We start from the raw sequence: 17,940 nt of genomic DNA on the forward strand, positions 1-17,940 counted from the left end.
TAGGATATAATAAGAGATATAGTTTATGCCTATAGACTTTAACAACAAGTGTCCTGAGTGCCTGTCTAATCTATGGTCGGGCTAAACTCCACTTGAAGGCCTGTCATTGAACTGTGGGCCAAACTGTTCATAATGCTGTCAAAATGTAATCGATTTACGACAGAGACCCCCAGATAAGATCCTGTGGCCTCCCGTGACACACAATCTCCCCACCATCAGCCATTTAAACCCTGTTCTCCATTCTGGGACATTTATTTCCCTCAAACATACATTGTAACTTTTTGTTATTACAGTCAGTAGGAAAACGCCACTTCCTGTTTGCCGCTGTCCCCGCCCCCAGCATGGCAACGGATCCAATCAACACGCGCGTCAACGGCGCGTCGTTCCGCGTCATCGTAGCGGGAAACCCACGCTTGTAAACAAGACATGAATGTTCAAATATCCTCTAGACTGGCGTAATAAAATATAACTGAAGTGATTTTTTAAAAAAAATTTCTGTCGCAGACATAGATGCGCATTAAGTAGTGTGTGATAAAACATTTCCTGTTACACTACTGGCCTGAAAATTCAAATAAGAAAACACAAAAGAATGAATGACAGTGTTTCCCATCGGCCCAATTCCTGTTGAACTGCTTGGACTGTTGTATTTCCTGAGGCGGATTTGGTGTTAGGTCTTTAAAATGCCTTTCCGTGATAATGCCAACTATTAAAATGCATAAGTAATTTGCATAAAACAAATGCCACTATATGTAAAATGACTTCGGTGTCTATAGATGCTCAGTGTTAAATTATCTAACAATCTGTGCTATCATTGCGATGGAGATGGAAGGTAGTTTATGTTGGCTACTACAAGTAAAACCCTTGTTTTTTATTGACAGCCAGGATTTTCATTTGGTAATGAAATGCCAAATGAATGTAAGCTCTCACTCAGAATGTCATTGAATGGCTGGCTCCTTACTTTTCTTTTGTTCATGTCAGATTTATCAAGATTACTTTCTTGTGTGAAGCAGACACCAGTTAGTTTGTTTGTTTGGTTTAATTGCACAATTGTCTTTGTAAATTAACACTAAAAAAGTGCAAACATCCACCACAATATGAATTTCAACATAAATCCAATCATTTTACACACTGCCCTGTCTTGTATAGCAAATCTATTGATGAGCCTCCTTGCCTGCTGCCAATAAATTAGTAAAATTTAAAACTTGATCATGATCCTGATACTCACATTTACCGATGAGGCCGAACCTATGTGTTTTTGTCTTCATTCATTTCAAACGTTTCAGCTATCCCTAAGGTGACCAACATCTGATATATCTGATTTATCTAATTGTTCAGTGTTTGTATCTGATTTACACTTTTTCCTTGCATATTTGTCCTCGTGTCATCCTTGTGTAGCCTACTACATGTTGTTCATCTTTATAAAATCCAATAAACAAATCATTAAAAAACGTTCAATCTGAAAACCAACTAATTCCCTTGCCTGGTTTAAACAAATACTTTACTTGTGCAGACTGGTGTGTCACCTTATTAACTTTCCTCCGTGCAGGCCCAGAATACTGCGTCGCTGGCGCGCCACCACGAGTACAGAAGGCGGGTTATCTCTCGTGATAGGACGTTGCTAAGATACGTCGAAGATTGACAGCGTCCCGAGTTTCCGGTTCATTCCACTGTGCGGAAAACCTGCTAGTCACAGGAGCCACAATGGCGTTTGTAGTCTCCTTCAGATAGGGCTGTGGATGTTATTAAATCCACCAGCATCGCCCTAAATATAGGCCTGGTTGATTCCCAGAGCCATTGATAATAAACTGGAACATTTACTGCACACGAATATACTATGATTTCTGATCAATATTGAATTTATAGGGGATAAAATTTACATTAAAGGGAACATGTAAACAGTACCAACCGGGTCAAGTTTTCATTTTGTTCGAGAAACAAGAGCGCCTTTTAATACCGGCCTTTGCTTGTTTCTGAACGCCAAAACCGTAATTCTGTGGAATAAATACACCTTTACTTAACTTGGCACCGGACAAGGACAGCTTTCACAAAGGGACTTTTTTCTTTTTCACGAATCAGCACGCTAGCTGCTCAGCATTAGCTAGCAGAGCTAGCTAAATAGAAACGGAGACGAGACCACAATGCTCCGATGTTTGGTTTGGATCTTTTTCATTCATTGACTAATTCAAAGCACAGACTTCACAGCACTGGAAAACCACCTTGGCATTTTTCTACTTTGACAAACTATGTTGGCGATCTCAATGGAATGAACTGGCGTTAAGGAGGACTGGACGTGAGCGGCCTGGTTTGTTTATTTTGTGTATTTTCTCGTCCCGTTTCTGCTTGTTTGTAACACTTTTTTTTTGGCATTTTGGAGTACCGTTCTCCCGTGAATGAATTGGCTGGGCCACCGAGGCCCGGTCGCAGAAGAGGTACCGTCGCCGACGTGAGGGATGCCTGGGTCGGACCGACACCATGGGACCAAGAGGAAACAGGAATCGAGCATCAGCGGTGGGCTACAGCAGACCCAGGCCCCGCCTCATACCTCTGCGGGAAGCATGACGAGCAAAGACGACAAGGTGCAGTTAAAATCTTCAATGTCTTCTTCCTCTTCCTCTGCGAGGCGCAAACGGCATAAATCAAACAAACATGGTCGTGAATCCTCGGTGGCAACGGGCCCTGAAGTTTCTGCCCTCGGTGATACGGCGCCTCCTGCTGTCAATACGGTGAAGCCTCTGGTGGAGTATGATGATATCAGCTCCGACTCTGACACTTTCTCGGACCCACCTTCCTCCAAACCCTCGGAGCGGGGGACCCGGGACCGGCTGGAGCCCTCCTCAGACTACGACAGGGACGACGTGGGCGACGCCGGAGGCAGAGAGAACAAGGGGCACAGGCACTCAAGAAAAAAGTCCAAGGACCCTAGCAAAGTTAAAGATTCTGGGGAGGGGGATCATGGTCACAAGAAAAAGAGTAGCAAGGACCGTGAGAAGGGGAGCTCTGGAAAGAGCAAGGAGAAGGTTGCCTCTGTGGCATCCTCAGTGCAGGGCTCCTCATCCAGGCGCCAGGACCAGCCAGAGGGGGACTCTGGGTCAAAGCGTGGGGAGCTGATGCTCTCCTCCCAGGTACAGCCTGCAGCCAGTGTAGGTAGCACTACTTCCTCCACATCCTCATCTCGCAGCAAGGAGAGCAGCCGCTCAGGGAAGTCTCGCAAAGACAGGCAGCAACGGAGAGAAGGCCGTGGGGAGGGCAGCCGCAGCTCCTCCCAGAGGAGCCGGACAGACAGGAGCCACCGCAAGTCCTCCAAGAGCCACAAGTCCAGCCCCAAGGGCAAGCCTTCGAGCAGGGGGAGCCCCCGCCGGAAGGGCGCAGGCTCTGCCCTGTCCCCCAGTGACAGTCCAGTGGGCAGTGGGTACGGGCAACAGGGGGAGGACAGCTACCACAGGCGCAGGGTGGCCCAGCAGAGCCCCAGTCCCTACCGCAGCAGGCAGAGATCAGACAGCCCCTATGGCAGCAGACACCGGTCCTCCAGCTACGAGAGGGACAACAGCCCCTACTCACGGAGACGCTCCATCAGCCCATATGGGACCCGCAGGTCCTCCAGCACCAGCCCCATGTCACGGTGAGTATCTAGGATCCCCACTACATACTAGAGGCGTATGTACTGAGAAGTTACACAGCTTAGACTGATAGGGGAGGCCTTGCTGGTCAGAGCCCTTACTGATAATTTAATGGAATAGGTCAACTGATGTGACACAGATTTACCTCTCAAGCAATTACAGTTACTCATTTTTGCATAGTTGTGACATGACCAGTCATCCCAGATCAAAACACATGCAAATTTTTATGCCTGTGGTTCCAGATTACCATGTATTAGGCTGTTAAACTATAGATATGAGCAACTTGCAGTACAAAATTTAAAGTCAGACCAACCTGTTCAACCTGCAGTGATCTCCTCCCTCCAGCTAAACCCTTGGCTGTGAATAGGAAGTTGACTGTAAGAGTCAGGAGAAAACATGGTTCTCCATGTTGAAGCTCCATCCCATAGACCAGAAAATCCTTTGAGGTGCGTTGGAGGTCTGAGTGTCAGGAGAGTAAGAGGTAGCATCAGGACAGGAGGGTGGCTGCACTGTTAACATTCAGCCATTTTATTCTGGCTTAGCAAGATATGAGCAAACTTTGAGCTGCGGTTGGTATGAGGAGCTTGCAGGAGAGGTGTGTCGATAATAAGATAGACACTTGACTCCAGGGGGGAAGGGCTGTACTGCAAAACGTGTGAGGTGATACATTTTAATGAAGCTGATGAACTCGAACTCTGCGGTCTTCACCTGAGTAATGGTTAGATACGCCTAAATTAATGCCATCTACAGTTTGAGAACTAAAAAAAGGAAATGAGACAGGGAACAGGTTATTGTGTCACCCCAATTCACTCTAGTGTTGGATCCAAACTGTCTTTTGGTTTTGAGAGCAACAGTTGTTTCTCTGTTGGCCTACTTCACTCTATGTTAATTGCTGATTCATTCCCAACCAGAAGGCCCGAATGGTTTTGCTTTCATTATAATATGATCAAGAGACATTTTATCTTGTGGTGGAAGAGGTTGTTTCAGCTTACTACCCATTATGCACTAAATCTGTTATTTCCTTTTAAAGCATTTTCAAAGCACACATACACTTTCTGCTGTTTTCTACTGACTGCTCACTTCAATAATAGGAATAGCAATAGGAATTGAAATGGTGTTCTTATTATTATTATTTTTGTTATTTTTGTAGACGATCGGGCCGCTCCAGGAGTCGCTCCCCCCTGCTGTACTCCTCTTCCCGTCGGTCCTCCTCTCGTTCTCGTACCAAGAGACACACTTCCTCCGGAGGGGCAGGGGGCGGCTCTCACAGCAGCCGACCAACTAGCCGCTCCCCTCCTTCCTCCTCCCGTCTGCCGCTCAACTCCAGCCTGGGAGCAGAGCTGAGCCGCAGGAAGAAGGAGCGCCAGGCTGCCGTGGCGGCTGTGGCGGCCGCTCGTGGCAGCAGCGGCGCTTCACCTCCTCCGTCGGCACGCAAAGCCACGGGCTCCTCCGCCTCGTCTCGGCCGGCTAAAGCCGAGGCTCCGCAGCCTGAGAGAGACTCGGGGGCGGCAGCTGAGCCTCAGCCCCCGCCCTCGATGCATTTACCCCAGGACACTCCCAGTGGTGAAGATCAGGGTATTGCACCTCCACCATCCTCTTCCTCCTCCTCTCCTGCACCTCCTCTGCCACAGACCTCTCCCCCCCTGCCACCCGGTCCGGTCACCCAGGCTCCACCACCTCCACCTCTGTCAGAAGCAGGTTTTCAATCTCTTACGGTCCTGTCAGTCCCATCCCAGCCCAAATCTCCGGCTCCTCTTCCCACGCGCAGCCCGGTCCGCCAGACCCCACTCCACAAGACCTCCACCCTGCCCCCGCTGCCTCTACCACCCATGCTGCTGGGAGACGCTCAGGACAGGTGAGACACCTCAACACCTACAAACGTCACACTGCACACTAGCCCCAACACATGTCGCTTGTATGGAGAGAACATCACACTAAACTCCATCTCTAAGATGTATTGCCCTATTTATCGTTATGTTAAATACCTCATAGAACATCACTCAAGTCATCACCTGTTTTGAATTGTTATGATCAGGTCAATTCTGTATACTAATGCCTTACCATGCATTTCGGATTTTAATAAGATCTCAACTTTTATTTTGTTATTCCTTTTTATTTGAATTTCCCAACTTCCAGCTCACTAAACGAAACAATGTTCACTCCCAATCAATGAGGTTATCAAGTGAAAATTATTACTTCAAAAACAAAAACATTGTCTTACCAAGGCTTCAAAGCTTGTAACTAGCCTTCATATAAGGAATTTACTACTGACCATGTGAGGCAGTATTGGCACATTTCCCCTTTAACATTCAAAACATTTACAAAATTCAAGATTTTTTTTGACATACAAGCTGCTGGGTGGATCATTTGTAAGCCAAATCTACCGATGGATCTTTGGACGATTTGGAAAATGTCTTGAGTGATGTTCTACGAGGTTTATAACGCATGCAGATTAAAAAAGAGACTACATTAACAAGAGAGAATGGTGCACATTTGGACTGAGTGCAAATATAATGGCTGCTTCTGTTCTGTTTCTTAACAAATGCCTTTTCTTTAAAACTCAGTCCAAAGAAGTCCACCCCTCCTCAGAGGCAGTCCAGGAAGGAGAAGGAAGTGCGCAGCCGGCCGTCACTAATCGACCTCCCCTTGCCCCCGACCCTGGCTGGAGGCGACGCCTCGCCCCCGCAGTCCCCCATCCGCCAGCCTCCTCCGCTGCCCCAGCCGGCCCTTAAGAAGAGACCAAAGTCAGTGTCTTTTATTACTCCAACCCAACTCTAATCTGCCTTTCTTAATCCCACTGTAAATCTAATCTGCTTTTGTCCACCACTTTTTGATGGTTTCTAGGTTTTGCTGCCCGCGATATGGTGAGCGCAAACAGACCCAGAGTGACTGGGGAAAACGCTGTGTAGATAAATTTGACATAATCGGCATCATAGGGGAGGGCACCTATGGTCAAGTGTACAAGGCCAAGGACAAAGACACTGGTGAGAATATGAGCTGGACTCAAGTCAATGTACTGCCTACATGTATTTTGTTTTATGGTGGAATAAGGGGAGAAGACACCCTAAATGTGACCTGGTTCTGAATACTCTCTCTACCTGTACCAGGTGAGCTGGTGGCTCTGAAGAAGGTGCGTTTGGACAATGAAAAGGAGGGTTTTCCCATCACGGCCATCAGAGAGATCAAAATCCTGCGACAGCTCAACCATCGCAGCGTTGTCAACATGAAGGAGATCGTCACTGACAAGCAGGACGCGCTCGACTTCAAAAAGGACAAAGGTAAGGCAAGATATGTATGAGTTTGTGCGAGAGTGTGTGTGAGACTGGAATAGTGATTGTACATTGTCTAATCCAGGGAAACCACAGTGTTTTACTGTTGGTCACTGAGCAGCTACAGCGCAGCAGTTTGAAGGGCAGTTCCTTTTTTACCATTTTTCACCTTTTCCATCCCTTTAATGTTAATTGTGACCGTTTTTACATGCATGTGCCATGATTAAATATATTCTAAATCAGTTTGACATTCCTCTCGGGCTCATTCACTCCCATTCAATTCCAAACGGTATAGGAAACAACTCATCGTATTGGATGTGTTCCTTCCTTAATAATAAATTAGCTTGCTGCATGTATTACATTTTGCATTATCTGCATTTTTGTCGAAGTCATGTAAAATCTATGCGGTTGACGTACAAGGTATCAATGTGACGTTGCATTTCACAGTGGGTCCTGGCAATTGATTAAAAGTGTATATTGTAATGCTCAATGCATTTCACTTGTTTTATGTGGGCGACTGAAAATATACTTTTAGGATTCCCTAAGTGGATTCAAAACTCAAGCTTATCATTATTATTATTATTATTATTTGGTACCGGTTCTCGATACCCAACCCTACTGACAACTGCGTTTTGCAAAGTTGAATCAGAATACTGTAAATTACATTTTGAAAGAAGTTGCAGTCACCTTTTCTTATTAATGCACGCATTGAGGAACGTAGCCGAGACAGGAAGGGGTTCTTACTTCTGCTTTCTGCTTCTCTGATTAAAACTTCAAACCAATAGTTAATGTTCTCTGCGGTTATGTTGGGACCTGCCTTGTGTCAGTCACAACACATTCAAACCAACAGACAAACCAAAGCCAAACCAAAGACGCTTTTGCCAGCTGTTGTCCTTAAAATTAAACAGAAAATGAAACTTGATTTTATACAATTACGGCTTACAATTGGTGGCCTTAAGTGGGAGTACCTTGTAATGTTTAGACAGCGCTTCTTTCAACATATTTACTTTTAAAGAGAATGGAAAGCCACACACTTGTCATGTGCTCCAAGGATACCATTTATTTTGAACCAACATTTCGGCACAGTGTCAGGCCGCCCTGACGAAGGCAAAACGTTGGTTAAAAATACATGATTTCCTTGGAGCAGATGATGAGTGTGCGGCTTTACAGAGTTGATCACCGTCAGCCAGCACCTCCGAAGAATACTGGTGAATACTCCTCCTTCTCTTCTTAAGATGAGGGAAAAATAGCAAACATAACATGATAAAAGCACTTGAAAATGGTCTACGATGTAAAACAGTAAGGGAATGCAGGAAATGAGCACCCAGATTTTCCCCAGTTGATGGGGGATTCAAACACGGCAACCTCCTCTAACCTCCAGGCTAAGCTGTGTGTGTGAATGCATTTTGTTTGTGACGACATCTTCCCTGTGTGTTCAGGTGCATTTTACCTGGTGTTTGAGTACATGGACCATGACCTGATGGGCCTGCTGGAGTCGGGCCTGGTCCAGTTCTCCCATGAGCACATCCGCAGCTTCATGCGCCAGCTGATGGAGGGTCTGGACTACTGCCACAAGAAGAACTTCCTGCACAGAGACATCAAATGCTCCAACATACTGCTCAACAACAGGTAGGGCACAGAAGACACTGACACCAGGAATAAAGTGCAGCAGCGTCATGTATGAAGAGAGCGATTTCTACTCCGGTTGAATCAGCAGCTGGGGATGCTCCGATCCGATATCCAGTATTGGAATACGATCCGATCCTTGAGAAGTTTTTTTAAATTGACATAAAAGCGAGCAAGCAAGCGTCATCTACTGCTTACAGCAGCGCGGCACATGGTTTGAAAGCAGCTGGGTAGCGGTCATGTCTGCAGTCTGGAACCACTGTAAACTGAACACCGAATGCAATCAAACAGCTAATTGTAATGTTTGCAATGCGAGTGCTTCAAGGAGTGGCAGCAGAAAAGCTAATTACAATGCAACTAATATAATCAGGCACTTGAAGAAACACAAGTTGAAGGAGTGCAATTCTCATGGATAGTAAAAGTAGAAATCTGCACCCAAGATGAAAACATTAGAGAATGCACTGGAAAAAAAACAAGATAAACTACCCTACTACAGAAATGGAGTAATTGGAGAAATTGGAGTTCAGACGTCTGCCCCATGTCACTGCTCAGTTTGAACGTGCAACTGGAATGATTTGTGCTCTACTTTACAAAGTGCAGTGTAAAAAGAAACATTTTTCAATTAATTACAAAACTATTGCATTGTTGCTCAATATCAGCAGATACTCAGTATTTGATAACTTGGATCGGTATGGGAGACAAATCAGATCGGGTTGCAAATGCAATTCAAATTTAGTCGAAATACCTGCCCGGCTAAGATGGCCTGAGCTGGATTTTGAGGTTTAGATAGTGCCTAGTATTGTGTAATTAGTGTTGACAGAGTATGCTTTCTCAGGCTTCATGGTACTGGACTGTCTCCTAATCTCAGATTTTTGCGACCTGTGTTTGTTTGTACAGTGGTCAGATCAAACTGGCTGACTTTGGTTTGGCCCGACTCTACAATTCAGAGGAAAGGTAAGATAAGAATGTTTGTCATCTACATATTTGTCCTTTTTGTATTTTTGCAGTGGATGGGGAACACAGCCGCTTGATTCTGTATAGAGAATTTAAGATTTGAGCTCAATGTACAGTTGAATGTGGTCTCTGATGGTTGGTGAGGTAGTTAAACATTACCATGAGCTTGCATTTGCCTCCACTAGATAGTGCTGTCTGTCGCTTTGTAGTCCCTCTCACTGAAAGCTGACGTGTTTAGGTTTGGGCACTGGGGGGCATAGATGCTCTATGAAGGTGTGCTGAGTCTCTCTTTCCTTGCCCCTCAGTCGGCCGTACACTAATAAAGTAATCACTCTATGGTACCGCCCACCTGAGCTCCTGTTGGGAGAAGAGAGGTACTCTCCAGCCATCGATGTATGGAGCTGTGGGTGAGTATGACCCTCACAGTCATGGCAGCACCTCTGCATATTCATCCATTTTACCTTCTTTTATTCATATTACTTCTATGCACTCTATAACTTTCTTCTTCTCATGTAACGTAGACTCACTGTGTTGCAAACAGGATCACAGGAAAGTAGCCTGCTTAATGAACTAGATTATGAAAAAACATCAGAGCTGCTTTGTGTTGTTTTTAACAAGTGATCCACAAACTGGAGGTGTTTTTACCAGAGTACAAACATGCCTACTCAATAGCCTCACTAGATGAAAGCTTCCCCACCCACAGTGGTTTGAAAGTCGCTGCAAAGAACCATTACCCTGGTTATTTGTTTTTATGGAAAGGGAGGAAATCTAACTTCACACTTCTATAAAAAAAAATGTGTTGGAAGTAAATATGTTTTTACTTGCAAAAGGTGTTGGCAACATCATAAGAAGACTGGATGTTTGTAACATTAGTCCCATGGTACCGTGGGCATCTAGAGGCAGTAAAAGTCTTAATTTATACTTACTTATGAATCTTCACACCTCAGCCACAAACTTTCACACATCTTCCACAATCCTCTTCTTGTTGTATTCTGTTGACTTTATGTTTGATTACTCATGCCAACATCTGAGGAACAATGTTCTCTTTTTTGGATGTATACTGTTGGAAATACATGTACTTACTAAATGGTAGGATTGTTTTGGTCACAATTCACAACCCTGTCTGATATGGATTATGGCAGATATTTGCACTTTTACAATGTGTTTTGAAATTGTCTTTAGCTAGCTAACTGTAGCTTGCACTACCACAAATACGTTCCGGGGCTGTACTTGTTTGTACAGTGGTTAATGACACCTATCCAGTTGTGTATGTCCTTGTTGTTACTAACTACCTGTATCCATTGCCTGTTGTGGCTCAGGTGCATTCTGGGAGAGCTTTTCACTAAGAAGCCCATCTTCCAGGCCAATCAGGAGCTCCTGCAGCTGGAGCTCATCAGGTACGCTGCTCTTCCCTGAACACAACCCCTCCAATAAAACCCTCTGCTGCAAGGTTCACACCTCCATTTCTCGCGTTCTCCCCCCCTGACTTTGTCTCTACTTCTGTCCTTCTGCATAGCCGTCTGTGTGGGAGTCCCTGCCCTGCCGCCTGGCCTGACGTCATTAAACTTCCCCTCTTCAACACCATGAAACCCAAGAAGCAGTACCGCCGACGGCTGCGGGAGGAGTTTGCCTTGTATGTAGCTCGACTGCGCTGTTCCCAATCCTGCATTGTAGCCGCGATTGAATCTTTTTGTCCGTTTCTGGTGTTGAAAAATCTCGTTTTCTCTTCTCCTACTCAGTTTGCCTAGTCATGCTCTGGACTTGCTGGACCGCATGCTGACCCTTGACCCCGCACGGCGTTGCACATCGGAGCAGGCTCTCAACAGTGACTTCCTGTGTGACGTGGAGCCCAGCAAGATGCCGCCGCCTGAGTCAGTAGCCACATGGCCTCGGCTTTCACCTGCCGCATCACCAGAATATCAATCTGTCCACTTCATTACTCTCATTCACCTGTTCTTGTATCTCATAAATTCGCATTTTCTCATTTATTGTGTTGTGTATAACTGTATTATTTAGAAAGAATGCAGATTTTCATACTGCATATAGTTATTTTTGTGTATTTTCAAATTGTACAAAGTTTTCATTCCTTTTGTCTTCTTTCTCTGTTATACTGCTGTTATTTGCACATCCTGCAGAATTCATATATTTTTATACTTTTCATTCATACTGTTCTACTTCTACTACTGCTCTATTCTTACTTATATTCTATTTTTCTTTGCTGTATTCCGTAACAACCCAATTTCTCCATGTGGATCATTAAAGTTTAATCTTAGGCTTGTTTTACTTCTCTACTGCTCTGTTCGGTGTTTCTGTTTCTATCACTGTGCCCTTTACCTGTTATTTTCTTTGTGTGTCTGCCCTCTGTGTCTCCAGTCTCCCTCACCACCAGGACTGCCACGAGCTGTGGAGTAAGAAGAGACGGCGTGCACGTCAGAGCGGGCTGCCCGAGGATGTGCCTGTGCCCAAAGTGCCCCGTAAGGACCCGACAGGGACCTCTAGTGGAGAGAACAGTCGGCCCCAAGCTAGCCCTGCCGGAGCCCCGCCCCCTCCGCCTGGAAGACCGCCCTCCACAGCTATCTCAGCCAATGAGCTGTCAGGTAACAGCTGCCACTCACAAGCATTTAACTGCAACAGCTTTGGACAGTAGATATCCTTTGTATCAGAGACACAACAGTCCTGCATTGTTTCACTGTGTCTACAATCATGGAAAGCCTGGAAAAGTGGAATATGGAATATGCCTTTATAGGTAGATTTTAGTAACTTTGATGGAATGATAACCCAAATAAAAATGTGTTAATTACACTGATACAGATTTTCTGATTTATCTCCTAGTATTAGTTGTTTGTTTCCAAAGCAAAACCAAATAATGTAAACACAGCTGCTGACAAAGTTGCGCTGCATGTCATCAAAAAGGAAAGCCTTTTTGCTTGCACAGTATAGCATTTAGCTCACCTACTAGTTGTGACTGTGGTTTTGTATGTGTGTGTGTGGGTGTATGTGTTCAGGCCTGGGAGCTGCAGCAGAGCAGTTGAACCAGACCGAGCTGGCTGTGCTGCTGAACCTGCTCCAGGGCCAGACGGACCTCAGTCTGCCCCAGGTGGCTCAGCTCCTGAACGTCTCCAACCCAGAGAGCCTCAGCCAGACGCTGTCCGCCCTCAACGAGGCCTCCCACCACCAGGGGGCTCCAGAGGACCAGGCCCCGTGTGCCACCCGGTCCCAGCCCCCAGAGCCGCCTCCTGAACCCCAGGAGCTGTCGCCGGCGTCCGGAGACCCGCCCCTCAGCCAGGAAGACCAGGCCAACCTGCTGGCTCTCTTACTGGGCCATATCATCAAGCCGCAGGCCGAGGGGGCGGAGCAGGGCGACGAGAGCAATGGCGTCCAGTCAGAGGAGGCAGTAACGCGCGGTTCGTCCGCCTCCACTGCCGACCGCAAGGGCAAGTCTGGGTTTAGTCTCTAGGGGGTGGAAACAGAGGGGCACCAGGGTCAGGTGGAAATCACTGGGGACTGGAAGAAATGGGCAGAGGAGGGCAGAGAACAAGCAGAAGTCAATTGAGTTTTCGGTAATGAAGATTCCTTTACACTATAAAATACATTACATCTTAAACTACCTGGTGAAATTAACAAAATGATCAATTAACCAAATGAGCAAGCCATGATACATTTAGGAACATTAGTTTTAGTCCTTAGGTTGATTTGTTGAGTGATCGGTCCCATCATGCGACCCCCTTCCTTTTCCCTGACAGTCCTGAAACATACTCCCCCTATCCCTCTACCCATCTCCCCCCGCAGAGGCGCCTATTACCGCCTCGCACATACTGGAAACACGTAAAGCTGGCAAGTCCTCAAGATGTCCGACTAGTGTTTGTCTTCATGTGACCCTGGTAACCGGGAGAAGGCTCGGTGCACATGGACATCTCCCACTGGTGTACGGAATAAACCAGGAGAAAGCGTAGTGTTAGAAGAAAGGTTCACACTGTACTGTTCCCTCTCTCCACTTCTCCCTCCCTCTTCCTGTTTCTTTCTCACGGTCTTTGTTTCTGTATCTCTCTCATTCCCACACGTGTCTCTTCATCACTTCATTTCATTATAAAGCAGGTGTCATGGATTCTTCACAGGAAACAATGTTGCTTTAAAACGGTCTGTAATGTCAGCGTTTTTATGAAGAAAGTCTAATAAATTATCAACTGAAAATAAATGTTTTGAATCTTTAGACTTCACCTGCATGTGTTTCTTTTAACTTTGGTTTGTCACACATATTTTCTTTTTGGTTTTTAAACTGTTCACACTGAATCAGATATTAGTTGATACGTGTAACCAGTAAGCTGAATAAAACTATTTGCCATGCTGCTGGCACTGGAACGGTAACAGTCCTGTTTCCTTTAACAATCTCCGGTAATTTATCTTGGCAGCAGTGACACGGTACTGTCAAGGCCTCTTAAAGCTTTGTGGCCTCGGTTTGCCTCGCACTGCTGTAAACTGGAGAGATGTTAGACTAACCTGGTGTAATAATTTTGTCCAATCCCTTAACAATATTTATAATTCTCCTACATAAGTCACCCTCTCTGTTCATCCAGCTGAACATGCCCTTCCCAACGTTTTCTCACCCAGTTTCCTCCGTGTCCTTTCAGTTTGAGGAAGTTACTTGGAAAAAAAAAAAGGTCTGCATCTGTTGTGCATACATTAATGCCTCTCGTTTTTTTTACATTGCATATTAGAGTCCTATTGCACCCATAAATTAAACATGGTCCTGCCTGAACTAAATGCTTTTAGTGTGTGATAAACATTCTTTGTCATTTACGACTATGTTCACCGTAAAGTAAAAGCAATGCAAAAGTTGGTATTCTTCCCACTTTTTGAGGTTATTTACTGTACTTGGATAGGTGCATGGTATGGGAGGCTTGTCACACCCCAAATGTATCATTGTTTTAAGGTCTGAAGTATAAATAACATTGAGTTTACACAAAAACAAAGGGATAATAGTATGCATGTACTGTATCCACACAAAGCTTCTTAGATTTCTAAAATTGCCCACTTATTTCTTAACAATAATAGTTACAGATACTCTTCAGTAAGCTCTTATAATGGTACTGAAATTTACTTTATGTGAAGATGCAACTTATAGGATGCTCTGCCCTCCCTCTTGTGGTGAAGGTAGGAATGTTGACAATGTGCAACCCATTTGCTCACAATGAGATTTCCACTTTTTTCAATTACATTTTACATCAGATGACTTATAAAAGATGCCAGATGAGACGATGGTTTATTGTGTAGCTCTATTTGTTTGCAGTGAAACGCTGTGTGCCACATTTGCCGTGATGCCTAATCTGCTGTCTTGTGTCCTTTATGACCCTGTTCAGATGGTGCAATGCCAAAAAGGAAACAGCTTGGGGCCAACCAGGTGTCTTCATCTGCCGAGCAGCGCCCTCCCTCTCCACCTGGGCCTCCTCCGTCAGCTCTCCTCCTCGGACACGGTCAGCAGGCCGGCTCTGAAACCCAACCCGGCCAGGACATCAGCCCCGCCGTGGCGGCCGCCTTGCTGCAGCTCATCTCCCAGCAGGACTCAGAGGCCGGGGCTCCTCAGCGCAGCAAGGACCCCTCTCCAGCTGTGGACACGCCGGCCCGCGGACAGCCGCCCCCGCCCTGGGTGGCAGACTCTCCCCCGAAACCCTCTACTGCAGCTGAGGCCCCAGCAGGACTGGTGACTGCCGCTCCTGCCACCGCAGCACAATTCCCCAAGGACCAGGACCTCCGCTTTGCCCACGGAGCCGCCCGCTGATCCTGGATCCCCCGAGAGAGAGAGAGAGAGAGAGAGATCTGGGTATCGCAGGACAGCGCCAGCAAGCCTCGCCTGCAGGGAACGGCTGAGGAAGAAGGAAGAGGGACACCTACAGATTATGACTTGATGGACCATCTCTAAGTGAAAAAGCTTCTAAGTAGGTTGTGAATGTTGATTGAGAGATTATGGAAAGGATTGTGTCTTTGTGATGGATTGAAACAAAGAGGTCATGGGCCTTCTGAGGTATGGTACTGAACATCACTGCCCTCTGAACACACCGTCATGTAGAGTTTTGGTGAGAGTTGTGGACTTGAGGTTGGGCTGACCTTATACAATCCAGTAACGGGACCGTTACCAGCTGCTGCCCCTTGCTCTCTCCTGTCCACTGAAGGTCCTGACTTGAATGAAGTTGGAAGTTGTTTCCAAAGTGAGTGCCACACATGAACTACGATCAGCTGTGATTTAGTTTTATTGTTTTGTTTTGTTTGTTTTTTTTCAAATCAAATGATTGTTGCGTCTACTGCAGTGCCCACTAATGAATAGGATATCGGTGTGTTGGAGAATCTGATCAAATCACTGTCCTCCACGTGTGCGTGATTGGCTGGGATGGAGTGGTGTCTGTGACGATGCAGTTTAAAGACAGGCTGAAGCACTGGTATTGAGTAGACGTGAGGCAATGAGGGCACTGATCAAAACACTGGAGGACAGAATGAATTTTCTGCTGAACCTAATATGCTGTCCCCTATTTTCAGCCTTGTGCCTCCTTTGTGACCTTAGCGACCCCTGAATGATCTTGGCCTAATGCAGAAGTGTGGGTTCAGTTTTCTGCTTTGGATGGCACATGCAACAGTGTACAACTCCGGGACTCTAGTTTTCCTTTCGGCTATAGCCAAAGGCTGTTCTATATTATAACCTGTCAGCAAACCCAACTTGCACATCTATGTATGACATGCCAACCGGTTAATTTTACTTCCTTTCACTTGCGGCTAACCCTCTGTGTAGTAACAAGCCTAAGCCTGTAGCCCTCATGTTCCTGTCTCTCAGCTATGGATTAAACCACCACATCATGATGGGAGCGCTCCATAATACATACACTACTCTGCTAGTCAAAGCTTAAAGCCAGACGCACATGTGCACACACAGACACATAGACCTCTAAAGCTTTTCCTGGTGGGCGCTGAAAGCCTGGTCTGACATGTCTGCCCTCTGCCTCCCTGCCAACCTGTGCAGCAAAAGCTTTTTTTGTGCGATTATTTTCTACATACAGAAAAAAAGATACACGCTTAAAAAAACAATGGTCCGTGGTTCTGTTTCCATTTTTTGCTTTGGGAAAGAATAGGGAGGAGCGACATGATCGGGTTTCATGTGTCTGTAAAAAAAAAAAAAAAAGATATTTTGTAATATGTGTTTTCTTGGTTCAGTTTATTAAAGGAAGTCATGCGACCAGTTGAATCGTCTCTCCTGCCGTTTCAGTAAAAATATTTCTCTGACCAGCCACTAGATGGCAGGCATTCACTCAAATGCCGTAGCTCCGTCTGCAATGAGTCCACACAGTCATGCCTCCACAAAGCCAGGTCAAAGTTGAGAATTGCAATGTAGGCCAAGTCACCCAGTGGTTTCTCCCCATGTCTCTCTTTGTTTTTATGATCTGGAAATTCATGTTAGCTCATTTTCATTCTATAGCCTACTTAACCTGAGAGCAGATACAAAACTGCAAGCAAGGAAAGTAATAGATCTCATAGGGATTTGAGAATTGTAAGTGAAGTGACAGTTTCATAGTGCCAATGGGGTTATGGTTATAGCAGAAGATAAATGAAAGGCGTACATAGTTAGACGTTTGACATGAAAATTATTCAACAAGCTAGTCTGCTGATTTTATTAGAGTTTAAAAGCCATTTGTCTGTGTCACTCACTTAGGTCTGTTCTCCATGTTGGAGAGTTCAGCTAGGCTTTGTGTCGCCTTGGCTGTAGGTGATTTATTTACCTGTCATTTGATGGCAGGCCTACAGTTAAACCTTTGCCTTAGCCATAATGGTTTTTCATAATTCAAGCCAAACTAGACTTTTTGTAGGTCTATGAACAAGGCCTACACATTCTCAGTGTTGATGTCGATATGAAATCCACATTTCAGAAATGATGAATGCTATTTGTGCATCATGTTTTCTCCTCTGTTCTCTGGATTCCTTCTCATCTCATCCCCGTTGTTTTCTCTCTTTAACAGACACATGTAGTCTATTCCTGCCACCGTGGTCTGAGGTGATCAGTGTCTGCTGTTGTCACGATGTAAGTTTGGACCCTAGTAAACTAAGTTTTCAAAGAACACTTGGTTATAATCTTGTTTAACAGACGTAACAGATTTAATTTTCACTGTGAAATACAGTAGGCTGGAGTCTGTAATTTCCCCTACGTTGCCTAATGTGTCAATTATATGAGTTTGACCTAGCCAAACAACGATGTGAAGTGCTCTCTGCACATCAATCTTATTTATGATGTGTGTTGATTCCTGCACCACTGTGCCGCCCTCGGCTTGATCTCTTTATGAAGATCTTGACAAGCAGACAAGAACCATAAACTGCAGATTGGCCAAGCCTGTAAGGTTCATGCAGACTGCTTGTGTGTGCACGTTTGCCTGTCTCTCTCTCTCTGTGTGTGTGTGTGTGTGTGTGTGTACAGTATGTGTGTGTGTGCTGGGATTGGC

The 17,940-nt window shown here is 45.5% G+C and overlaps 1 protein-coding gene across 1 annotated transcript; it reads left to right on the plus strand.

The window, feature by feature from the left end:
* The first annotated feature begins 1,706 nt into the window (after positions 1 to 1,706).
* Positions 1,707 to 16,719, plus strand: cdk12 (cyclin dependent kinase 12). The gene is made up of 14 exons (XM_071512412.1): positions 1,707 to 3,619; positions 4,768 to 5,472; positions 6,182 to 6,361; positions 6,462 to 6,601; positions 6,725 to 6,895; positions 8,326 to 8,515; positions 9,410 to 9,466; positions 9,772 to 9,873; positions 10,786 to 10,863; positions 10,983 to 11,099; positions 11,206 to 11,337; positions 11,840 to 12,063; positions 12,472 to 12,900; positions 14,824 to 16,719. The coding sequence occupies exons 1-14, from the start codon at positions 2,451 to 2,453 to the stop codon at positions 15,240 to 15,242; spliced, it is 4,113 nt and encodes a 1,370-aa protein (XP_071368513.1). The 5' UTR covers positions 1,707 to 2,450; the 3' UTR covers positions 15,243 to 16,719.
* The last annotated feature ends 1,221 nt before the right edge of the window (positions 16,720 to 17,940 follow it).

This window comes from Centroberyx affinis, unplaced genomic scaffold, assembly GCF_046629955.1.
Source record: "Centroberyx affinis isolate AG114_WGS23_722 - 3 ecotype Tasmania unplaced genomic scaffold, CSIRO-AGI_Caff_v1 ptg006262l_1, whole genome shotgun sequence".
Classification (NCBI taxonomy): Eukaryota; Metazoa; Chordata; class Actinopteri; order Beryciformes; family Berycidae; genus Centroberyx; species Centroberyx affinis.

Bases quoted from the DNA above. Each gene is read 5' to 3' on its own strand.
- cdk12 (XM_071512412.1), top strand. From the start codon at position 2,451: ATGCCTGGGTCGGACCGACACCATGGGACCAAGAGGAAACAGGAATCG. The intron at 11,338-11,839 runs GTCAGTAGCCAC...CTGTGTCTCCAG, and splicing joins AGCAAGATGCCGCCGCCTGA to TCTCCCTCACCACCAGGACT. The intron at 12,064-12,471 runs GTAACAGCTGCC...GTATGTGTTCAG, and splicing joins CTCAGCCAATGAGCTGTCAG to GCCTGGGAGCTGCAGCAGAG.